The following is a 25,374-nucleotide window of genomic DNA, read 5'->3' on the forward strand; positions in this document are numbered from 1 at the left end:
TTCATAAAGTATATATTATAAATCATGATCTAAAGTAATTTAGTAATGGGCCGAAAATCACTTCAAAATGTGCCTATCTATGAAAGAAAAAAATAAAAATAAAAAAGCTCAAACTATATAAAACAAAATAGTATTTTAAAATTTTCCTAATATATATATATATTTGTGTTTTTATAAAAATAATTAATACACTTGTGATATCAACCAAGATGCACTTTTGCACTTTCCTTTTTCCTTTTACCAATTAATTTTAAATTCCAAAGTTTATAACCAAAATTAGGTTGAGATATCTACAATATTTCTTTAAAAAACCAAACCATCCAAAACACTTTAAATTCTTTTTTTTTTATATAATTAAAAAAAAATCAACCAATATAACATTATATTAAAAAATTTCATAAATATAAAACTTCATATTTAAATTCATGGTATTTTTGTTATAATTTAAATATGTATAATTTAATGATTTACGAATTTAGACTAAATTAATAAAAATATATGTTTTAATAATACTTTTAAATATAAAAAATAATATTATTGTTAATTTGGGATGAAGTATATTAATATTTTATTAAAAATATCTTCGAACCTCAAAAAGATTCATTAATACACTTCAACGTTTTTTAAAAAAAATTAAAAATACTTTTATCAATAGTAATATGTTTAAACAATAATTATTAAAATTTAAAAATAAAATTAATACCATTTATCTTTATTTAAAAAAAATTAAAATTTTTCTTACGTCAATATATGCAATAAACTCGTCTATCAACCTATCATAAATTATTTTAATTTTTAATGCTACTTTGGAAAGTTCATGAGTATTTTTTAAATGTACTAGCATAAAGATATTTCTGAATTTAAAATAAAAATAAAACCTTTAAAATCAAATTATTTTTTAAATAAAGTATTAATGTTTTTTTCTTAATTTTAAGGGTAATTTGAAATTTTTTTTGAAACTTTAGGAAGATTATTAAAAAAAATTAGGTAATTTCATCTATTATTTGGAACAACTTTTTGGTAAATGGAATCAGAAACGAGGGTATTTTCGGAATGTGGTCACCCACCTCAGGCATTACGACAGAACCTGCAGGCTCGAGAAGGCATTTGAAGAAATTTCACTCCAATTCCTCATTTGATTTCCTCTGGGAATAAAGAAGAGAACCGCGAAGCTCGTCAGTTCTCGGATTCTCAATTCAAAATCCACACAAATCGGTTTGCGTGCAGCGTCGTGGTTTTTTCTGACTTTCCTGTACGTTTCAATTTCCTGCACTTGATTCCCGTTTGATTCATATCTTCGTTTTCTCTTTTACCTGTTGATAACTCGGATGATGTTCGTTCATCTTCTATATTCGTATATTACTCAACATCTTGTCTGATTTTTTAATTTCCCTTTCTTATTGGACGTTTAGTATTTTGCTTGTTCTTCCTGTTTTTTTAGAGCTCAGTGATCTATGTATTTAGCAAGTTGTGTATATGTATTATGCAGATAAGGAATTTTGAGAGTCATGGCGTTCTTCAGAAGTTTGACGGCTCTTTCAAAGCTACGGTCTCGTGTTGTGAGTATATTGTCTCGGGATTCTTCCTGTTGTTGGTAATTTGTTAGTTATTTTGACGGTAAAGGTTTTAACGATCTGGAAATTTCCTCGATGCTTCAGGGACAGCAGTCTAATCTCAGTAATTCTGTTAGATGGCTTCAAATGCAGAGCTCACCGGATCTTGTAATATTCTCCACTCACATTAATCTTTATTCATCAATCTTGTGTGGGTAGACTACCGTTTTAAAGCTTTGAGACTTCATTTTGGGGTAGATCTAACATTTATTAATTGTTTAAATCGGACTGTGACGGCTACATTTCCCTGCTAGCCAGAGTTGATAACTGTTGACATTAAGTCTACGTGCATATTTCCAATTGATTGATCTTTGGCAATTGAGTAATCAGTTACCTAACAGATGGAATGATTACTAATATCCAATAAGTGATTCCGCTTATAAGTTCGGTTTGTCGTGCAGGACCTACAATCTCATTTGAGGGAATTAATTCCAGAACAGCAGGTTTGTTTATCCTAACGGTATTCATTTAATAATTATTTAGCATAGCACTCCCACAATAAATACGAAGGCCTTCGTTCTTATTCTTTAAAGTTTTACACTGACGTCCAAGTTGATTCACTCATCTGCCTTTCATTGAGTATGACCACTTCACTGAAATGGGATGCATGTTTTTGACATAAATTCATCAGGAGATTACTTTAGATGCTTTTTTCCTGTATCCAGCTTGGTTGAAAGTTATTATAAGTCTACAACAGTGTGACTAATTGATTCAATGCATTTACTGCCGACCCTGACCTAAGTTTCCCCGATAATTATATATATATTCATTAATATGTTTAATGATTATAGGATCGTCTGAAGAAATTCAAAGCAGAACATGGAAAGGTTCAACTGGGCAACATCACTGTTGATATGGTAAGTATATTTGCTGAACTAGTCTACATTTTGCTGCTCTCTAACATTGGTGTCCTTTAGTCCCATGCGACAAATTCGTTCCAGGGAGCTCTTATGAAAAATAATCTCTTATCTTTTCTGCTAGCATTTTCTTTACATCTCTTAATAAATGCCTTGTCTCGAACATTGTGAAGGTACTTGGTGGAATGAGAGGAATGACAGGGCTACTGTGGGAAACATCTCTACTTGACCCTGACGAGGTTTAGAATCCTTTTGGTTAAATCCTAGTGAATTGTTTTGGCTTTAAATGTCATTTGTTAAGGTTTCTGTGCTCGACATTCATGGTTATCCCTGGTCTATATGAATTGGATGAATGCTGGTGTTAGTATAGTAATGGATGGTGTATTATATTTCCAGGGTATTCGCTTTAGGGGTTTATCAATTCCTGAATGTCAAAAATTACTACCAGCTGCAAAGCCTGATGGAGAGCCACTACCTGAGGGTCTCCTGTGGCTTCTTCTGACAGGAAAGGTGAGTTGCCAAAAACTTGTCCATTCGTTTGATCTTTTGATAATTATATCAGGGTTATAGAGGCATCAGACATGTAGCTGATAGAATAAACCTACTTCTCCTTGTAGGCAGTATTTTGCTTTATACTTCCAAAAACATCATCATTTATTCTTTTTATATATCAGGTACCAAGCAAAGAGCAAGTAGATGCACTATCCAAGGAGTTACAAAGCCGAGCTGTTGTTCCAGGTTCAGCTTGTTCATGATAGTTGCATGAGCATATTTGATTATATATGACTTCCGGAAGCCTCTTCTGCTCCAGCAGACATTTTCCTAAATGGTGGGTTTTTGTCATTTCTGGTTGCAGATTATGTATACAAGGCCATCGATGCTCTTCCCGTTACATCTCATCCGATGACTCAGTTTGCCACAGGTGTTATGGGTCTTCAGGTTAGTAATGAAGTTCTCTATTTATCACGCCCTAGATGAGGTGATGATTTTCTTTGTCAACTTTATGTGAAAGGTTTTTGTATGGATACTTGGATCAATTTGGAAATTTCATATTTGACTTCCATAAATACTTTTTAGCATCCAACTTCTCGTTTGTTTATTTTGATCAAAACACAGCGTTTTATGCTTGGATCCAATTTTATACCCTGTACTGCTGAATTTAGTTTGTTGGATTATATTGAGAAAAAGTTTAGTTTATTGGAAACGTAATTAATTATCTAGGTGTACTGTTGTTAGCTGTCTTTTAAGGTGTGTACTTGTACTTTCCTTCAGGTTCAAAGTGAATTCCAGAAGGCTTATGAGAAAGGAATTCATAAATCAAAGTAAAGTTCGTGCATTCAAGATTCAGTTTTCGTATTTTCTCAAGTACTGAAAGCTATTTAATTTTATAGGTACTGGGAACCAACGTATGAAGATTCTATGAATTTGATTGCTCGAGTACCTTTGGTAGCTTCTTATGTCTACCGCAGGTTGGTAGATCACTCTAATTATATATTTGTTGATTGTATGAAACTAATTGTGTCACTTGCCGTTGCATATTTAAAATATTCTGACCCCTTCTTGCCTGGTCTCCTCCTTGTTTCGTTGTTGGATTAATTGGGACTTCCTTCTAATCATATTTGAAGGATATACAAGGATGGCCATATAATTCCAAAAGATGACTCTCTGGATTATGGTGGCAATTTTTCGCACATGTTAGGATTTGATAGTCCCCAAATGCAAGAACTCATGAGGCTCTATGTTACTATCCATACGTAAGTATATGTTGTTCCTTTCCATCGGATTTAAAGTAATTGAATTTAAGAGAGAATAATCAAATAACATCTAATGTGTGTGTAAAAATGACCTGCAGTGATCATGAAGGAGGGAATGTCAGCGCTCACACAGGCCACCTCGTAAGTTATCTTTCGTCTCAGATTTCAATTGAATTGTGTGTTTTCTTTTCTCTTTAGTATTTTATAGTATCGTTTCCATAGTCTGAACTTCTGTTGTACATTGATTGAAACATGACTTTTTCAAGCGAAGCTGTCAGTGTAATGTTTCTGCACATCAAATTCATGCCTGTGTCATTCTCTTAGTTATTTAATACTTTTATGCAGGTTGCTAGTGCACTTTCAGATCCCTATCTTTCGTTTGCTGCTGCTCTAAACGGATTGGCTGGACCATTGCATGGTTTGGCAAATCAGGTGTGTGATAGACTGTTTTCTAATAGCTACTCCTTTTCCTCTATTTGGTTCTGAACTTTTAATAAAGTACGTAATTATCATTTATAACTCTCTCATTATATTGATGGATTTCATTCATACTACTATTTTCCCCCCTCAATTCATTGACCTTCAATTTATCTAGAAAGTGTAAAATAGAAATCAATAGATAAGTGAAAGGGATTGAGATAATTATTTGGTTTACTCATCATAACTGATAACAGTCTAATAGTACCTTATGGAACATTCTTCAGGAATGTTTTTGCTTCTGCTATTTATCTTTGGAGTGAGGGAACTTGTTTTGTTCAGTTTAGGACTGTAGATTTGAAACCAAGTAATGTTAGAGCGTTAGCCTTAAACTAACTGCAGTTAGCTAACATGAAAATACATAGCAAATGTTTGCTCCATGCATCCTATCAACATATAAAGATTGTCAATTATTGTTGCTTATTTCCCACTGCTTGCAGGAAGTTTTACTTTGGATCAAATCTGTAGTGGACGAGTGTGGAGAGAACATAACTAAGGAGCAGTTGAAAGACTATGTTTGGAAAACTCTAAACAGTGGCAAGGTAACAACATAAATCCATTCTGGCTAGAAATGTCAGGCATGGAGCTTATACTTAATATACCTTCATCCTCGCTTATATGTAGCTAGTATCAGTAACTGTTCTGTTCTAGAATAACAGTTGTTTTTCTCTCTTCAGTTCTTCATCGGTAGGAATATGTATTCTTGGACATTTTTAGTTGGAAAATCATTAATCCTCCCCTCTCAGTTTGCCACTGTTTGACAAAATTTTCCTTCAAGCATTTCGGTCATAGTGGTTTATTTTTCTGGGAGATATTTTTTCCCCGTTTTCATAAACTCTAATGTATTTCGGGTCCTATCTTCTATAGGAAGAGGAGACGTCCTTTACGGAATTCTTTTTCAAATTTATGTTTACATTTTCATTTGTGAAACTTACATCAACTCCTTATCATTCTTTTTAAATTGTAGGTTGTTCCAGGATTTGGTCACGGAGTTCTGCGTAAAACAGATCCAAGATATACTTGTCAGAGAGAGTTTGCATTGAAGCATTTGCCAGACGATCCTCTTTTTCAGCTGGTTGTCATTTTCTCCCTGATTGTAGACTCACACACAAGCATTCATACACACGCACTGTATAAATTCCTTTTGGTTTACTTAAGCCGTAAATTGTTCACACAATAACCTAGCATGGGATTTGCAGGTATCAAAGCTCTACGAAGTCGTGCCACCCATCCTAACAGAACTTGGCAAGGCAAGATGAGCTTCCTTCTCTATAACTAGCTCAATTGTGCATGCTCCTTATCTTCTGTTGTTAGTCATTTCTGCTAGCATTTGTGGGTTCATTTCTCAACTCAGGTGGGGGAGTTTCAGTAGTATCAAATTCTTCTTGTGATAATTTCGACTGTGTCGACCAAACATTTAGATTCCATGAAACTGATTCTCTCCCTTCATAAAATGAATTAAATGTTCTAAGTTTGTACTGAATGTCCAAGATCGAGCACAATATGTAACTTGACTTTTGAGTCAAACACAGTATATTTGATGTACATGAAACTATGCCATGAATTGTTGATGCTCACGAACGTCACCCATGAATCTTACATAGTTGTCTCCTCTTGTGGCATTTTCCGCGTTTGCAGGTTAAAAACCCATGGCCTAATGTTGATGCTCATAGTGGTGTGCTGTTGAACTACTTTGGTTTGACCGAAGCAAGGTAGCGATTCATTAATACACATTGATATTTACTTTTAACTAAACGTTAACTATAACTTTCATCAACTATGCACAGGTACTTCACTGTTCTCTTCGGTGTTTCAAGGAGTATTNCTTCAGTGTTCACATTCATCTGTCTTTTTTTTTTTTTTTTGTACATTCATTCTCAATTCTTCTTCATTTTACCAAATACTTTGAGATTTACTATGTTCTGTTATGGGTTCAGTTAATATGGGACCGAGCTCTGGGGTTGCCACTCGAGAGGCCGAAGAGCGTGACATTGAAATGGCTCGAGGACCACTGCAAGAAAGCAGCAGCTTGATTGAAAGTGGCTGTCCAAAAATAGTTCATTCAGCCTTCACAAATTGGTCGAGGGTGAGAGATTTCTTGTCATTTGCTAGTTTTAATAATTGTTCAAGCATGGTTTACCGCGCAGATACAGGATTACCTGAAATTACTTTGGGGATAAGTAGATTTTGGAATCACTTATTTCTTAAACTCGCCGAGTTTCTTGGCAAATTTTTCATTCATTCGGTTTCATATAGTAGCTGTTAGAAGTGCATTATTCAGGAGAGGAATTGGTTGGGAAGCCATTTGAATAAAACGGTTGGCATGGCTTGAATGTTAATCTATACCCATTGGCAGCTGAGATTCGGCTGCACTTTTCCTTGTATGAGACACTTCAACGTTAATTTAGAATGACTTTTCTAAGTGTCAAGACTTTTTTTTAATTACTTTTTAAAAGCCCCTTCATACAGTCCTCAAGTCTATGTACGTAACTTAACAATAAAGTTTAAAACATATTTTTTATATGGGTAAATTATGAATAATATTTCTAAATTCAACTGGGGCAGATAATAATATTTCCAAATGGTAACTTCTTGCAACTACTTAGTGATCAAGGATTAAGTAAAAAATAAGGGGTTACGGTGTTAAGAATGAAAAATCGAATTGGGATATGCGACAGAAGACTCAAAAAATGAATTCCTCCCAGGGCGTGGGTCTGGAATTCCAATCATTCTTGTTATACACTCGTTCCAACCCTTCACGTCCGGTTCAGAGGGCGGGGATATCCCGACCCTACTATCATTATACCTTTACAATCCTTGGACAGTTTCTTTTTGCAAATGTATGTATAGCTAGCCCCAGACCTATTTCCCTTGTGAAAGAAGAATAGTCCGGGTTTGAGAAAAGAGAAAGATTATAATGAGACTGAACGAGGAAAAGCTTTACCGAGTTTACTGTTCAAGAATAACTCACAATAACAGATGTATTCTCATTCCTATACACAACTTTTAAAAAGGATGTAAGCATTAAATATTGAGAATAAAATAAAATATATTATAAATCATAAAAGAAAGAATATTAAGATATAATATGATATATTTCGTAACTAATATATTCTCCAAATATTATACTCAAACTAAACTATGTTCAAATTAATATATATACTTCAACTTAAACTTTAACATTTTGTTGATAATGTGACAATTTACTATATTAAAGAAAAAAAACTTAAACTTAACATTTGGTTGATAATGTGACCATTTACTGTATTAAAGAAAAAACTTAATATTTTTGTTGATAATGCGACAAATTTACTATAATTATAGGACNTTTTTTTTTTTTTTTTTTTTTTTTTTTTTTTTTTTTTTTTTTTTTTTTTTTTTTTTTTTTTTTTGTTGAATTTAGACACTATTATTAAACTCTCATGTCCTCACAATAATTAATGAGAAATCATAAAAGATTAAAAAAAAAATGAATTACCATTTAACTAATTTAGATATATATAAAAAGATAATAAAATAGAATATTCTTCCAAGTAGATAACAAAAATAGACGTGAATTATGAAATGGATCATCCACACCCTCCGTGCCGCATCTCGTGCGAATCTCTTCTCTTCCGAAGTTAACGAAGTAATTGCAACAAGACTGAAGGTGAATGGCTTCCGTCTTCGCCGCGCCGCCGTCTCAACTGGTTCTCTCTTCTCACCGCCCAAGTTTGGATCACAAAGCCTTTCTTCCTTCCATCGTCGGCGTTAAATTTCATCGGAATGGCTTTCCAATTCCTTCTTTCAGGTATCCGTAGTTTAATCACTCCTCTTCGATCCCTCGCATTCGACTTATTTAATCACAGTAGATGTCAGGATTGTTGTATATTGTTAATGAGACTAGTGATCATTTTAGTACTGAAGTTCATCTGTTAGTTCTGTGAAGTAGTTCGACTTTGATTCTTTTGTTGATATTTGATAATGGAATCTGGCAGGTTGTTGCTAATTCCTAATTCTTTTTTGCTACTAACGCCAGGTGCTTATAAACTAGTATTATGTTTTTTTTTAGGGAATTTTTATTAGTTTGCGTGTTCAGCAGTCCTCTACGATCCATCGCATTAGACACAATTATTTCAGAAGATATCTGGACTGTTACCCTTGCAATGAGCATGTTAACATGGAAGTTCATCTGTTGCTTAGTTCTGTTAAGTGAATCCACCTTGATTCTCGTGATGGAAATGGAATTTGGCAGGTAGTAAAACACTGAATCTTAATTGGTTTTCGCTATGCTACTCCCGCAAGGAACTTATACTAGCATTAGGATTTTGGCTTTATTTTTCTGGTTTTCTTCCAATTCCAAGTTGAAACAGGATGAATCTTTGATTTGATACTTTCTGGCTTCCGGATGCGCCTGGGGAAAGTTTATTAGTTCTTTCTGAAAGCTCTTCCCTGATTGTGAAGTAGTTACATTTAAGATTGCCAGAAAATGATAATTCTGGAATGGCCTCTATAATCTTCGAAAAAAAATTTAGACTTCTTGGATGAATCACAGCTGTTGGAGGAACCACAGTAATAATAAATGGTTTAAATCTTACAACAATTAATTGAATTCTATCGTCTTCTCAAGTTGTCAGTTGGCTCAACAATTAATTTGGAGTTTCCTCTTTAAAATCTTCTGGAAGTATTGGTGCAAATACTGTTTCCTACCATTCATGGTTCGATCTTTATGTTATTTTGTCTGTTTAGACTTTCATTTACTTCATCTCTTTCCTCACAAAGGCATCATATACTTATATAAAGCTAAATCAGTAGCTGAGATCCTCCTTGCATCTGCCAGAAATTAGAACACACCTAGTCTGAGATGACTGATACTTGTAATCACAATATTGCTACTCAGCTGAGTGGTTGTGTGCTTTCTTTTATGCAGGTACAAGAACACCAAAAGATTGAAATTGAGGCAAAGATCTTTTTCTATAACAGCATCAAATTCCTCAGATGGGAATTCCACCAAGGAGAAAAAGGATGGAAGTAAAGTAACTGGTGATGCCCAAGGTCCTCCATTTCTTACCATTTTGGCTGGCTTTTTTGTCTTTTCCCTCGTCCTTTGGATAGTCAGTTCCTCTGTCACAACCCTTATAGCTCTAGTCGTCAAGTTGATCTCAACAAAGTAGTGTTGCATTATTGGCAACACTAATCCTCCCAATTATGTTTAGTTTTGGGGAAGGACCTGAATATAGGCAGTTGATTTGGTAAGACTCAAGTAATAAAAATGCACATTGACTCATTCTGTAGTACTCTAGTTGAATCTTCTTTATAAGTCATTTTCTAGAGTCGTTATCATCATTCTTATTCCCATCCAGATTAAAATCTAATGGCAGAACTAAATGGTACTATACTTGAACAATGATGAAGGATTTCTACAGAACAAGGTGGCAAAATATATTATCCGTTGGAGAAAATACATTCCAATCAGTGGTAGGACACATTCTTTATGGTATATAACAAAATTGTGATAGTGAATTGAAATTACTTTACTTGGCCCTTAAATAAACCAAAAAAGAAAAAGTGTATATATATATATATATATATATATATATTATATGTCTAACTAGCACAACTCTTTTCTGTTTCTGAATTTTCTCCAGCTGAAGCTGTAAACTTCCGCCGGTCATCGGTGGATGCAGTTATCACCGGCATCCAAATATCAGCAGTATGACTCAAAAGAGACTGCACCTGTGGGTCAGCAGCCATTGCTGAAGAAATCATTTCATCCACATCGTCTAGCTTTTCAGATAACTTATCCAACTCCTTGGCAAGTTCCATCTGAATAAATAGGAAATGGACTTTTTAGACATTAGATTCAATCTTTTCAAGAAAATGTTGATAAATGCAAGGAGTGTATGAAGGAAACCAGACGGACTTCATCGAGCTGCTTTAAGGACTTTGAGGGTACTTTTGTTACTTCAAGTCCAAGGGCTTCGATCTTCATACGAAGCTCAACTTCCTCCTGGTTGGTCAGTGATTCCACCTGCAAGATAATTGCATCTTAGGGAAGAAAAGAGCAGAGAAGCTCACAAAATTTCCTGGCGTGGACTTATGCCGAGGATTATTGAAAGAATTAGTCCTACATTGACTAATTAAGAAGAAGAGCATGAGTTTATAAGTAAGGAACACTATCTCCATTGGTACGAGGCCTTTTGTGAACCAAAAGTAAAGCTATAAGAGCTTATGCTAAAAGGTGGACATTATCTGTGGAGGGTCGTAGTTTCCAACATACTACACAATGGGTACTCGTTGAAACAAAAAACATAGTACCCAAACGTGAAGGTGAATGCAACCGACTTTCAAAGGAGTGGATCATAAGTTCATAACTATTTTTGGAAATTTGCTCTTCTCATTACATGGTCAAAGAAAGGCAAAGGTGTTTCACCATTATAGACTAGAAATTTTCTACTCACTGTATTAATTAGGTGCCAAACAATCAGAATACGTAACTGCTTCCCAGAGCAATTCCCAAAGGGAACAGTGTGACGAAAATCATGTCGTGTGAATCTTCTACAGCAATTTCATCAAGATATTATGTTCCTCTCCCTAAGTTACCTATTCCCAGCCTTTCCCAACTCTAGTGTAAACCTATAATGTAACGGTTGAAGCTCACCGTTACCCAAAACTGTCTTCTTTGTGCCTTGTATTTTGGATTTTCCCTCAACATTTTTAAAATGCATCTGTAAGGGAGAGGTTTCCACACCCATGTAAAGAATGTTTCGTTCTCCTCCCCATGAATGAGGTTAGATCCATCGTCTTGAAACCCCGACACTTATAAATCACAAAATGTTTCATCAATCATCAGGCAAGTACCAGCGATCCAATCACGAACAGAATTAGAAAGCCAAACAAGGTAAATCACAGCAAATGAAATGAACATAGGAAATAAGAGCAAAAGTGGAGGGAAATTGTGACCTGGTGAAGAAGACTGGCAAGAAGCTGGAAAAGTTGCTCGTCCGCCTTCCATGTCCCGGCCATGTCTTTCTGTGATGGGCTTGTGATTTTGGTGAGTGATGTTTGGCGATTTGGGTACTTGTACGCCAATCTGATGCCGTTTCACGAGGGATTAGCGACTCCAATGCCTGATGTGACACGTTCTCTCCTTTGCTCATACAACGGAACACACCATGACCAATTAAATTCACCAACTTCTCCTTTTCTTGCAATGAATTGGAAGGAAACTCCATTCATTTACAAATCTAATCAAATTATGTTCTCTTGTTTATTATAATAATAATTAGATAGGTCTATTTTACCTAGAGAGACCGGTTCAGAATGGGAAGGAGATTTGAAACATTTTTTTTCAATTGGATAAATGGATCGGGTTCTCTATCCCCACCCAATTATCCACCCGTCCTACTTAATATAAATATATTTTCAACATATTTAATGACCACGTTACAAATAATTAAATTTTAGGAGTATCATTCTAATATTTAAATTATAAATTTATTATGGTTTAAATAAGGTTAAAATTTAAAATTTTAGAAATTAAATGGATATATATATACTTTTTATGAAATATATTAATTTATTATAATTTCTTTTTTACCATTTTTGAATGAAAATTATATTAATGAAAATTTTAAAATAATTCTTTTTAAAAAGAAAAATAAGCAGTAAAAAACTATGAGCGGTAACCTATGCTTGCAAATTTCATACGAATCAAACGTGATCGGGGAATCAAATAAGTTGCTGAAATGGAGACTTGCCCACCCCGTGCACATCTCTAATAATAATCTATCTAAAATTCATACGAATCAAACGTCTTTTTTTTTATTAAAACATCCCTCTATTTTATTAAGATGACATTCAATATCACATCCGTACACTTTTAATTTATTTTATTAAATGATGTAATCGACTCCTTAATTTAATAAAACATAAAAGTCTATTACTTAAATCCATAAAATTAAGTTTTATTTTATAGTAATTTCATTATTAGTTTTCATGGTTTAAAATTGGTGGTTGTTTCTCGTAATTTTTATTTTAATAAATTTGAGAATATTTTTTAAATCATTTAAATTAGCATGGGATTTTGATTAATAGGGGAAAATTAATTTTTGCAATATTTTTTTAATGGATTAATTTCATTATTTATCGGAGGTTTCAATTTATTTTAAAAAAAAAATATTGGTATACGTGTGTATATAAAAATGAACATTTATTTACTAAAAAAAATAAAGTGACGATAGTTGGATAATAATTTAAAATAAATTACAAATTATTGAGGCATTGATCTTGTTCGATTCAGAGAGAGAGAGAGAGAGAAAATCGAAAGAGGTTCCGCAAACGACATTTTCGCCATAGACGAAGCTCAAGAGTTCTGTGTGTTTATAAGCCCTTTTCTTCACTCCAGACTCCAATTTCATAATCATAATCCTTCGATTTCTTCCACAAACATTCAGATTCATTACTAATTGTTCCCAACTACTCACGAACATCTCTGCTTTCGATTTCTAGGGTTTCCAGGATTTGAATTTCAACGGTTGGATTGTCCATGGTTGCAACTCGAATGTCCTAATTTCCTTCTGTACGTTATTGTTCCGTGTTTGAATTAGCGATTTCTCTTTTGTTTTTTTGAATGTGTTCTTGTTTCTGTGATTGGGGTTTCGGAAATTTGATTTTGCTTCGGTTGGATGAATGATATGGATCATACACAGATCTTGATGAATCAAAACTCTGTCGTTTGGATTCATCCTCCAAATTTGCCTCCAGTTCTACCGCTGGAGAATCGAGGTATGTTTCTTCACGGCTCCCAGAGATTACTCTCCACTGCTCCTACTTCGAATCAAGGCCGATGTCTCAGGAAGGGGAGATGGCTTGATATGAGGCGAAAAGGCTCGATTTCATCAGCCTATAAACCCTCGAATTGGAACGAATTACAGTACCAAAATCGGTTGAAATCGAGACGTTTTCATCCAAAGAAGAAGTGTAACTACCGTTTTCCCCCTTTCGCGCCTCGTAATACCACTTCCTTTTTAATTCGTGCCAAACGATCCGGCGGTATTGCGTCGTTGGTGTCGCCTTATCCCGTCACCCCTGCAGTGTTGCCTACTCCCATATTTTCGCCTCTAAGGGAAGTTCTCGTTGATATGGCTAAGGAGGAGTGGGGTCTCGACGGCTATGGCTCGATGAAGGGTCTGATTAGACTTAGGTCAGATGAAGACGAAGAAGAACAAGAAGATGGGGGATCTGGTGATAGCGATGTGGAAGGTCATTTAGAGGTGGAGAGACGGCTGGATCATGATCTAAGTAGATTTGAAATGATCTGCCCAATTTCTGGTGGTGAAGAACAGAGCAGCGTTTTGGAGAGTAGAGTAGATGATCAAGATTCTCACATAGCCCAGCTTCAGGAGGAGAATTTGACATTGAAGGAAAGGGTATTCTTCATGGAAAGAGAGCTGGAAGAGCTAAGAAGAAGAGTTCAATTCTTGGAAACTGAAGGCTGTCTCATGGACAATAACAACAAAGACGAAACCGCAGCGTCCGAAAACGCCTCTGATAATGGTTGCATCGGCCATGGCTGCAAGAAGAAGAAGATCACTAATCACATTGGGAATGAATGAGATGAGAAGAGAAGAGAAGTTTTAGGATCTTCTTTGAATTAGAAATAGATACCATTTCAGTTTAGTGTGTACAGAGCTAGCTAACCCCCTTATGTATGAAGTTTGTTCTATATCTGTTCTTCTGTTCATATTATCTCAATCCTTCTGTCTTCAAATGTTTCTTGGAAGCTGTTCTTCATTATTTTCAAATGTTTCTTGCAAATCTGTTGTAGATTAGAGGTGGCTGTGTTCACAAAGTGTTGGTGATTGCATGGCCCATTGCTTTCAGAGAATTGACCACAGCAGCAGCAGCAGCAGCAGCAACAACAACATGCCATTTTTGTTCTTTGTTTACAGTTTCAGGCACTGTATCACCTTGGTGGACCATATTTCCCCGGAAGGCAGGGGGGAATTGAAGCTGAAGGTCAACGTGCACCGTTGACTGGGCTCGGCCCAATAAGTCCTTCGGTGGATGCAAAAGGCCCAGCCCAAATTACCGGGAAACTGGAGGCCCATGAGCGTTGGCTGGCACGTGCAATGAATAAAAGGCGTATCGACCGTACACATGCAATAACCCAAACAAGGCGTATTTTCTGAAGGTAATGTTTCTTTGTCGGTTTGGGGGTAGGACGAGGGCCCACCACCAAGTTTCAATATTATTTATATGTTTATTTGTTTTATTTTTAATTTTTTTATAAATATATTAAAAAATAAATAAGGGTATGGATTGGCACGTGCGAGCGTGTGGTTTAAAATGGAAGGGAGGGGTGGGGTGGGACCGGGGAGATCCGAATGATTTTGAATAATAATTGATTGGACCAATGAAATGCAATCATTAATATTGACACTCTGTCATTTGCACGCGTTTCTGCTGTTTTATTTTCACCCCCACTATTTTTACTTTACTGTCTTTGTACTTGTTCGGGTAAAAGTTTTGTGCTGTCCGTTAATCCTCCTTTTTCAAATTTTTACTTTTTACCAATGTAAGTTTTATTTTTTTTATTTCTAATAATTTAATTTTTGCACTTATAAAAATTTTGTACCACTTAATCTTTACCCTACAAAAATTCTATTAGATTAAATGTCCAATATTATTAATGAATGATTTATACAACATAGCCTATAAATATATTGATTAGTTTACCGCTAGAGATTTCATTAAATCTTAATCATGTAAGATCTCACGTTCGTTGGAGAGGTCAACGAAGAATTCATTATAAAGCTATGGAAACCTCTCCCTAATCGATACACTTTGAAACCGTGAAGCTAACGACGATATGTAACGAATCAAAACGGCTAATATATATTAACAGGAAATTTGGACTATTACAAATTATTACAAAAGTAAAAGAAACAGATCTAACTTAGGCTAAAAATAATTTTTAACATAAATTATAAGTTGGGTACACTAATTCTTTTCATGTCTCGATAATAACATCATATTTTCTTTTAATCTAAAACTACTATATTCTTACTTTTAATTAATTCATCGCGTAATATTTAAATAATGAAATCATAATATACTTAAATTTTTTGATTTAGCGACTCGTATAAGTCACTAATTATATAAGCAAGGAGAAAAAAAGCCACCAATAATTTATGAATTTATTAGAGCATATGCAATAAAATAATAATACATAATAATAAATAAACTAAAATTTTGCAACGAATATAATTAGTTGATGATAAAATTATTCATGACATTCCAAAATAACCATTCAATTATCCGATACATCCACGTTGCTAGCTGACCATAGCTACTAGCTATAATAACATTTTTAATAGACGTGTACATTTAATTATCGAATTCGACCTAATTCAATTAATTAAAAAAAAATTTATTTCTTCATTCATATTATATTATTGTAATCCAAAAAAATAAAATATTTCGTAATTAGTATTGCTACCAATTCATGTGTTTGAAATATTAATTATTTTGTTATTTTAATTATGATATGTTTGAAAATTCGTTTAAAATAAATAAGAAATTGTGAGAATTATAAAACCAATAAGAAAGCAAGGGGACCGTACTAATGATTGCTATTGTCTGCGACTTGTCACCTTCAATTTATTTATATATTTATTATTGTTATATAATTGTTTATTATTGATTATTGATTATTTATTGATTATTATTTCTTATTATTATTATTTTGTGGGGTATTTGAACTTTTTCGCTTTCTTCCAACGCTTCCCTGATTGGCTCGATCCATGGGAGGTCCCAACGCGATCTAATTTCTCCTATTTGGGCCCCACCTTCGCTATCTCATTCGTCCACGTCATCACCTTTGTGTTTCCTTGTCCCAACACACTTAAGACTCTTATAATGTTCCATTTTATTGTCTTTTATTTTATTTATTACAGAATAAAATGGTATTTAAAACTTATTTAAATCTATTTTGTCCCTATTTCTCATTAACTTAACTTTATTTGATTTTAAATTATACAAAATAATAAATTTTATGAGCTTTTAAGCGGTTTGTGCTTGATTAATTAGTTTAAAATTACAAATAATTAGCATATATGTAACAACTCAGGTTCGTGATTGAGATTAGGATTTGAAATATGGATTCGGCATCTATGTGCCCTGTTATTTCTTGGCATCTCCTGTGACATGATCACGTTACTTACTCCTTACTTTTAAGACTAAAATCTATCCCCAAAAACTAAAACGGGTCTTTTTAGAATGTTTTCTTCTCACTCACATGTTTTCATAGCAAACTTTCGAAAAAGTCACGAATAACACATTTAACTTCGAAATTCTTATAATTGAGCCACCACAAATATGTGCACATTATTGGTATAAATACTAATTTTTAATTCTTTTAACTTATTTCTAGCTATCTTATCACCCGGATTTGTGATATCCCACCTCAGTTGGTGAAGGAAACTAAGTATTGAGTGTGAAAATTTCTCCCTAATAGACGTATTGTAAAACTATGAGACTGACGACGATACGTAACGAGTAAAAAATGACAATATTCTCTAGCGACAAGCTTTGGGTTGTTATAAATGGTATCAAAGCCAGACAAATGGGCAGTGTGTTAGCCATGAGATTAGACCCCAATGGGATAGATTGTGAGATCCCACATTGGTTGGAGGGAGGAACAAAACATTTATTTAAGGGTGCAGAACTCTCTTTATTAAACGCGTTTTAAAACCATGAAACGGGTCAAAACGAACAATATCTGCAAGCAATGAACTTGAGTTGTTATAGGACCGTTCTCATTTAAATATGGTATCGATTTGTTCATATATCTCTCATCTACCCGAGTGTCACAATATGTCACAACATTTGCAACATCATCCATATTAAGATGTGACTAGCCCCCATATTTTCTAAACAATGGACGACCCGTTTAATTGTAACAAATCAATCAATTATAAAGCAATAATTAATATAAAGTTTGGAAAAAAAATGCAAAGAACATAGGAAAAACAATGTCTATATATGATATGAATGAAAGTAGGGCCATTATTCCAAAGTCAAAAAAGATAACGCATGCTCTGACATCAGATACGCCCCCATCTACCTCCAAATGTAAATCAAATTCCACTTTTTTTCTTCATAGTCTAATCACTTTGGTCACGTCTCGGGTCCTTGTTTTCATCCACCTTTTCCCGACCTTTTATTTTAGTCTCTAAACTATACCTACGTGATCGACCACCTTTTTACCATAGGCGTTAAAGTTTGATTTTGACTCTTACACGGTCTCTATATATACTGTTTTGGTCATTGAATCGATCTTTCAAAAGACTATTTTAATTTATGTTAATTAATTATATATTAAAATTTATTAATTGAGTAATTACTATTTAAAATAGAGAATTGATGGAATATATGAAAGTTTAAAAATATTATACAAAATTTTAATTAATTTCTTCCGGTTTTGCCCATATCCCGGGAATGGTTTTGAATTTAAAACCTCACCCACTACAGACTCACTCGGTCATAATAAATAGTCAAACCTCTCTCTGAAAAGTCAAACCTCTCTTTGCATGAATGCCACGTAATTATTCCAAACAAGACTATTGATTTCCTACTTATATTCCCTTTGTTCGTCTATTTAATATTAATTTTTTAACTAAATAAAAATGGTTTTTTTTTTTTTTTTTTAATTTAAATTTTCACGGTTTTGGGCGTTCCGATGCACTGACTTGTTGTTTATGTGATTTTATTTAATGCTTTATAAAAAATAAAAAAATAATAATTAATTTGCATGAGTTCAATAATTACACCGCTCCTAAAAGCGTGACAATTGGCGTACACTGTCACCGTCTGGTTGACCTGTTACCGTNCTTTTTTTTTTTTTTTTTTAGCTACTTTTTTGCATCTTTCAATAAATAATTATCTTAATAATTGTGACATTGACTTCGTCTTCTTCATTTATTCATCATTTCTCCTTTTTTAATTTTTTTTTTCTTTCAATAATTCATAAAATGATGCTTTTTGGTTTACAAAAATTGTAAATATTGTGTTTTAAAAGGGTTGATTTGAAATTATTTTATAATATAAATCTTTTTTTATTTTCATTTAGAGGTTCATTTTTGTGGGTTTTACGTTATGCACTAATTTGGACATAATTATTACTTTTCTATTACCCATCCTTTCACTTCACAAATTATTGGAACTAATAATTAATTTGTGATTGTCTATAACAACAAAATATATTAGAATATGATATTCTTAGACAAACACGACTCTCCACAATAGTATGATATTGTCCAATATTAACTCTCCCAAAAGGTCTCACACTAGTGGGGAGAGTATTATTTGTTTATAAACCCATGATCATTTTCTAAATTAGCCGATGTGGGACTTTCATCCTCCAACATTCATATTGTAAGGTTGAACACATTACTTTCGTCTTTTATGAAAAATAGTCAAATTTAAATGACGTATGGAATAGAATGTTGAATTGGAAGTCTGCGTTAATTAGAAAACTAAACGTGTTGTTGTAATGACTAAGTTTCGTAATCTATGTTAATTAGGGCGGTAGAAAAAATTAAAGTAAGTTGACAATTAATTAGAAAAGGGGGAGAGTATTGGTTGTTAGTTTGGTGATTTGACTAATATCACTTCTAAATTAACCACCAATCACTCAGTCAAACGATAAAAACACAAAATTTGGCTTTTTTGACTAATTTCTTTTTCGTCCAATTAAAAAATAAATAAATTCAATTTTGTATTTATTTTTTCCCCAATAATTCCTTTTTGTACCATTTGCGTAGATTAAACGCATCCTTTTTTAAGAAATTCCAGAATTTTCAATTTTTTATTTTACAAAAAATCTTAACGTTTTGGAAAAGAAAATCAATTTTAATTTTAATGTTACACGACATTGATTATGATTGCGACCAAAATTGACCAATCAATCTTTTTTAATTACTAATAATTATACAATTAATAATTACTTTTTTTTATAACTAAATAATTGATGATTAGAGCTTGAATGGTTAAATTTTAAAACCGCCTAATAAAGTTTTAATAATATTTTTAAATAAAAAAATTTATGAAAAATACTTTTACCATTAATTTTGAATGTAACTGTTACTGTTAGACCAAATGTTATCTATCAATATCTCATAGACTATGGCGCATTTTTAAAACGTGGAATTAATAGTAAAAGTATTTATTAATTTTTAAAATTTTAAAATTGAAAATTTAGGTGTAATTTTGAAACATTTTTTTAAAAGTTAAAATAATATTTTTTAAACTCTTATAAAAGATCGGAGACATTTTCTAAATAAAATATTAACCGTTTCGATAAAAAAAAAAAATTGGTAAAAGATATTTTTTATTTTTATTTTTTAAACGTTTAAATTTTTCTTTTCAAATTTCTATAACAATTTAAAGTTATTATTGAATCTTTTAAAAATTTCTATAAAAATTTAAATTTTTTTTATGAAATATGTTTAATTAATAGTAATTATTTATTATTATTATTTAAATAAATAATAATAATAATAATAAAGTGGGCATGATATATTTGAGTACGTATTAGCATGTGGATGTAGCAGCATCCACCATTATGCAAAATTAAGAGGCATTATCATGAGGATGAACCCCGCTTGTACGCTTCGTCACAGACAAACAAACCTCCACTTTTTTATTTTCTTTTATTTTTTTTTTTTTAATTCACAAATCTTCACCTTTTATTACTAAAAGGAAATTTTTAAAAAGTACATTTATCCACTTTTATTTTTCTTTTTTCTTTATTTTTCAAAAAGAAAGAGACCCGATTAAGACAATGGTTGCAATTTCTATTCACTTACCCTACTAATAATATTGTCAATACAGATTAATTTTATTGACCCATACGGAACTAATTCTATGGACGTTGATCTATGTCAGGCTCACGAACGAGCCTAAAACCTAACAAAGACTCGATTCAAGCTCAACCCAAAATCAAACCTTAGTTTGTCAAACAGTATTCGAAGTTTGGTCGATCGATCCAAACTCAAATTAAAGTTAATATATATATATATTTTTAAATAGAAAGATCACGTGATAGACCTAGCTCGTATCTCGAGACATTTTAGTCTCATTTGACTCTTGTAATATTCATGAAAGTTGACCCGTTTCTTGAATATTGACGATCATAAACAAGCAAATTCATTTATTAAGCGAGTGTTTTTATTACCAAAGTTGTGTGTTTTTTTTCATAGAATTATTATATTTGTCGAAAGTAAAACTGTTGTTAAAAAAAAAAAATATATTTTTCAAAATTTGATGAGACAAAGAAATAAAGGAAAGGAAAGGAAAAAGTCAAACATGCTTCAAGCCTATTCCGATTTGGTATAAGAATTTATTCACACCAAACTCCAAAGATTTATCTCAATAATAAAAAGAATATAATAATTGTAATAATTATGATGATATATATATATATTTACTTTATATTATTAATAATAATGTAAGCAGTAAGTAGGGCCTTGGTGTAATTGTTAAGCTGAAATAAATAAATGAATTATAATGGGGAATGACGCTTTTATTGGTTGTCTTCAATGAAATTAATTATAAAATATTTAAATTATAAATACGTAATTACTACAATTTTTTTTGTACTTTTTTTTTCTTTAAATAAAAATAAAATTATCAATTTTGTTTAATAATTAATGGAAAATAATTTATGGTTGGGTTTTTTTAATAATTATTTTTACATGAAAATAAATAAAAAGTGAGAAAAAGGGTCAGGCTGACCTTATCCTTGGGAGACCACATGCCCTATGAGCATGCATGCAGCTCCAAATCCAAGCCCTTTAGCATCTCTACTTTTTGTTTTATTTTTCTTTTTATTATAATAATAATAATATTAATTATTATTATTATTTTGAAATATAGAGAAATTTGTAGTGGGATTTTAATCTTCAAAATAGGGCTCCCTATAATTGAGACCACTCGAAATCCACGCGACTTTGTGCCGCGTGTTATTCACGTGATTAAGAGATAGGATCTCCCTCTCTTAACAGGCCTGATGAACACGTAATTATCGGTGGGCCCCATTTTGACTCTGGGTACCCTCACGCGCTTCTGTTTATAATTTTTTTCCCCACTCGACAACCTTAACCACCAAGGTACTGCCACCAAAATTCTCCTTAAAAAAAAAAAAAAGTAAATTTTTATCATTTTTTTAAAAAATAAATAAATAAATATTTTTATTTAGATTTACATTTTTTTTTGTTTGGAATAAATTATAATTTTATTTCTTGAGTTTTAAAATATTTATTTTCCTTGTTTAATATTCTATTAGCCTTCCATTTATTGGCACTCAATACTCATCTTTNTTTTTTTTTTTTTTTTTTTTTTTTTTTTTTTTAGTTTTTTTTTTTTTTTTTTTTGAGATTTAAATCTAATTAATAATATTATTAATATAATGGCTTTTATTTTCGGGTCTCCATCGGCCTTATATTTATTTGACTCATCTTATCACAAAATCTTATACTCTTTTTTCATTATTTCGCAGTCTTCTCCACTCCAAACTCGCCGTTAGCTCGTCTCCTTCTTTTTCCGCCTGCGCGCCGCCGCAGCACCGATGGAGCTTGGCTTGAGCTTAGGCGACACTCCCAAGCCCTTTCGTTTCGTCGACAAGCAACGGCAACCTCAGCGCGGGCTTTCCCGTCCAGATTTAGGGTTCTGCGTCGACTTATCGATCGGCCGTACTATCGCCGGAGATAAAGAAGGCGACGAAGAAAAACCTAATCAGAGAGAAGAGGAATCCGATGGCAATGAAGATCCACCGATCCAACTCGATCTTCTCCCTCGCAATCCTGTTCAACGGAACCTAACGAATCCTTACCAAGGATTTCCATGGCCGTCGTCCGAAAATGGTAAGGTTTTCGAGATTTCGAAACCCTGACTGTAACTACCTTCCAAATCACGAAATCATTTCCCCTGATTTTTCTAACGGAAATCGATTGTTTTCAGACGAAGTTGAAGACCGATCCGCATCGCCGAACAGCGCAGCGTCGTCGTTTCAAATGGAATTTGGATTGTACGGCGGCGGAGGGAACATTTCTTCACGGATAGATCAAATGAAAAATAGCGTTCTAAACGAAGTAGGTGAATCTGAGCGAGCGTCTTCACGAGCAAGCGATGAAGACGAAAATGGCTCCACGAGGAAGAAACTCAGATTGTCGAAAGACCAATCCGCTTACCTCGAAGAAAGCTTCAAAGAACACAACACCTTGAATCCAGTAAGAACACAGCGATTGATTTCTTAATTTTAACCTCGAATCTTAATTTCTGAAACTGATTCTTGCGATTCCGATTCCGATTTGTACAGAAACAAAAACTGGCGCTGGCTAAGCAACTGAATCTTCGTCCGCGCCAAGTGGAAGTTTGGTTCCAAAACAGAAGAGCCAGGTAATTGGTTGAGTCGTTCGAATCAAATCAGTTATGGAATAGATTCTTTGGGGAAATTTGTTGAAATTTGTAGAAATTTACAGGACGAAATTGAAGCAAACGGAGGTGGATTGTGAGTATTTGAAAAGATGCTGTGAGACATTAACAGAAGAGAACAGACGGCTACAAAAGGAGCTTCAAGAATTAAGAGCTCTGAAGACCACTAACTCATTCTACATGCAATTACCAGCCACCACACTCACCATGTGCCCATCATGTGAAAGAGTGACCTCCACCGTCGCCACAGCCACCGCCGGCGGAGTAAAACTACCTGGTTTCGCCATTTCTGGTGGAGCAAGCTCCTCCTCTTTCCCATTTTCTGCAAAAACACAGACCCACCAGTCAACAACTTCATGATAAGGAGATATGGGTTAAGGCGAATCATGATGGTGCTCCCTTTTCTGTACATAAAACCCTTTTCCCCCCCAAAAAAAAAACCAGTAGAATCCGAGAAAAAGGAGAACAGGTTATTATTATTTTCAACATTTCTCTTTCTCCTCCTCTCCTTGGAGCTGTTTCTTCACCATTTTAGGGACTGTTCTTTTAAATTAATTTTTTAATTCCCCCCATGGATTTTTCTTTCTTATATATTGTGAACAAAGAAACATAAAGAAAAAAATGTTGAGATATATTATTTATGGAATATATCCTAGATATTATATCTTAATATTCTTCAATTTATGGTTAGATTTATAGTATATTTTATTTATTTACCAGATTTAGTTAGATATATATTTTTTTCTATTTTTAGGTATTAGTTGATAGTTTGTATCCTATTTAAACGTGGTAAACATGAATGAAGATCATACTTTCGATCCCAATTCTATTTCTATTTCTCATTCTTAACATGGTATCAGAGCACCGATCTTGATATTCCTAATATCAAAGCATCGATCGTGGTATTCCTAATACCCCCTTGGACTCTGAGTCCAAGGGGAGTATTACCTAAAGCCAAACCCTAACCAATCAGTGAAGTCTTTACCATCGTCAATCATCCAATATCAAGAATACGTTATAAGCATCTTCAAATTTCTCACCAAGCTCTAAGGTGACATATTCAAGATGTTCGTATTTTCTTTCACAGCCTCTCAAGTGATCCAAAGCACCGATCTTGGTGTCATTATCCACTAAAGCATTTATGCATGGACCAACAAGTGATCAGGGAGGATATTCACTTGTTCCAAATCAAATTAAATGGACAAGTTATCAATCCTCGAGTCAATCATTGCAGTCTATTTCTAAAGCATTTATGCATGGACCGAGAAGTGATCAGGGAGGATATTCACTTGTTCCAAATCAAATTAAATGGGACAAGTTACCAATCCTCGAGTCAATCATTGCGGTCTATTTCTGAGTCTTGCATCTTTCTTGAAAATTCAATAATTTCTTGAAAGTCTAAAAATGCAAACCAATCAAAGGCGGTCTATTTTTTTTACGGATATTTTCATTACTGAGAAGACAAGAGTGAAAGACAACTTGGGTGTTATTGACCTACCGTAAAGACAAGTTAAAGACAAGTTGGACGTGATTAACATACACTCTCCAACTTGAGGGGGAGTGTTGAGATATATTATTTATGGAATATATCCTAGATATTATATCTTAATATTCTTCAATTTATGGTTAGATTTATAGTATATTTTATTTATTTACCAGATTTAGTTAGATATATATTTTTTTCTATTTTTAGGTATTAGTTGATAGTTTGTATCCTATTTAAACGTGGTAAACATGAATGAAGATCATACTTTCGATCCCAATTCTATTTCTATTTCTCATTCTTAACAAAAAAGAAGATTAGAATTCGTGTATACAATCTCAATAATGACTGTTTTTTGTTGGGATTCTGTTCTTGTTCTTGTTCGTCTTTCAGATTCATTTTTCTGATTACTGAAGAAACTAGATAATTGTTTTTGTTTGTTAATGGCGATGGCGTTTGGAAGAGCTGAGAAACAGAGCATTCATGGTGGGTGAGGGGTTTAGGGAGAAGAAGAAGAAGAAGAAGAAGAAGAAGAAGATAACGGTCAAAAGAAATGGATGGGCGGTCAGGCAGGAAGGGGGTAATAATGTAAATTCGCATGGTCTTGCTCCCCGTGGATGAGCCAATTATTACGACTGTGGTGTCCCCAACCAGCATTTCGTACTTCTGCGGTTGCGCTGTTGAGGCTCTCGACTTTTTTTTTTTTTGTTGGG

The 25,374-nt window shown here is 33.4% G+C and overlaps 5 protein-coding genes across 7 annotated transcripts; 4 read left to right on the forward strand and 1 right to left on the reverse strand.

Moving 5' to 3' along the window:
- Positions 1-1,091: 1,091 nt before the first annotated feature.
- Positions 1,092-7,123, forward strand: LOC111779203 (citrate synthase, mitochondrial-like). Its single transcript, XM_023659298.1, has 20 exons — positions 1,092-1,252; positions 1,490-1,559; positions 1,659-1,721; positions 2,015-2,056; positions 2,405-2,470; positions 2,644-2,709; positions 2,867-2,980; positions 3,145-3,208; positions 3,327-3,409; positions 3,743-3,792; positions 3,862-3,939; positions 4,096-4,224; positions 4,323-4,365; positions 4,570-4,656; positions 5,142-5,243; positions 5,669-5,776; positions 5,901-5,951; positions 6,340-6,413; positions 6,489-6,531; positions 6,612-7,123. Exons 2-20 carry the CDS (start codon positions 1,509-1,511, stop codon positions 6,732-6,734), a joined length of 1,437 nt encoding a protein of 478 aa, XP_023515066.1. The 5' UTR covers positions 1,092-1,252; positions 1,490-1,508; the 3' UTR covers positions 6,735-7,123.
- Positions 7,124-8,273: 1,150 nt separating this feature from the next.
- Positions 8,274-10,060, forward strand: LOC111778262. Of its 3 annotated transcripts, XM_023657974.1 has the most exons (4): positions 8,274-8,491; positions 8,753-8,935; positions 9,611-9,723; positions 10,044-10,060. In XM_023657974.1, the coding sequence occupies exons 1-4, from the start codon at positions 8,355-8,357 to the stop codon at positions 10,046-10,048; spliced, it is 438 nt and encodes a 145-aa protein (XP_023513742.1). In that variant the 5' UTR covers positions 8,274-8,354; the 3' UTR covers positions 10,049-10,060. The 3 variants fall into 3 exon arrangements, with proteins under 3 accessions (XP_023513742.1, XP_023513741.1, XP_023513743.1); XM_023657973.1 differs by lacking the exon at positions 10,044-10,060 and having other exon boundaries at positions 9,611-10,026; XM_023657975.1 differs by lacking the exons at positions 8,753-8,935; positions 10,044-10,060 and having other exon boundaries at positions 9,611-10,026.
- A 227-nt stretch (positions 10,061-10,287) lies between these two features.
- On the reverse strand, positions 10,288-11,863 carry LOC111778791. Its single transcript, XM_023658765.1, has 3 exons — positions 11,644-11,863; positions 10,604-10,711; positions 10,288-10,506 (listed from the first exon to the last, which is right to left on the reverse strand). The coding sequence occupies exons 1-3, from the start codon at positions 11,704-11,706 to the stop codon at positions 10,288-10,290; spliced, it is 390 nt and encodes a 129-aa protein (XP_023514533.1). The 5' UTR covers positions 11,707-11,863.
- A 1,092-nt stretch (positions 11,864-12,955) lies between these two features.
- On the forward strand, positions 12,956-14,463 carry LOC111778071. The gene is made up of 2 exons (XM_023657710.1): positions 12,956-13,261; positions 13,392-14,463. The coding sequence occupies exon 2, from the start codon at positions 13,398-13,400 to the stop codon at positions 14,295-14,297; it is 900 nt and encodes a 299-aa protein (XP_023513478.1). The 5' UTR covers positions 12,956-13,261; positions 13,392-13,397; the 3' UTR covers positions 14,298-14,463.
- A 7,742-nt stretch (positions 14,464-22,205) lies between these two features.
- On the forward strand, positions 22,206-23,750 carry LOC111778336 (homeobox-leucine zipper protein HOX11-like). Its single transcript, XM_023658093.1, has 4 exons — positions 22,206-22,607; positions 22,705-22,973; positions 23,063-23,142; positions 23,226-23,750. Exons 1-4 carry the CDS (start codon positions 22,313-22,315, stop codon positions 23,536-23,538), a joined length of 957 nt encoding a protein of 318 aa, XP_023513861.1. The 5' UTR covers positions 22,206-22,312; the 3' UTR covers positions 23,539-23,750.
- Positions 23,751-25,374: the final 1,624 nt, after the last annotated feature.

The sequence above is a fragment of the Cucurbita pepo genome, chromosome LG17 (assembly GCF_002806865.2).
Source record: "Cucurbita pepo subsp. pepo cultivar mu-cu-16 chromosome LG17, ASM280686v2, whole genome shotgun sequence".
In the NCBI taxonomy this organism is placed as follows: Eukaryota; Viridiplantae; Streptophyta; class Magnoliopsida; order Cucurbitales; family Cucurbitaceae; genus Cucurbita; species Cucurbita pepo.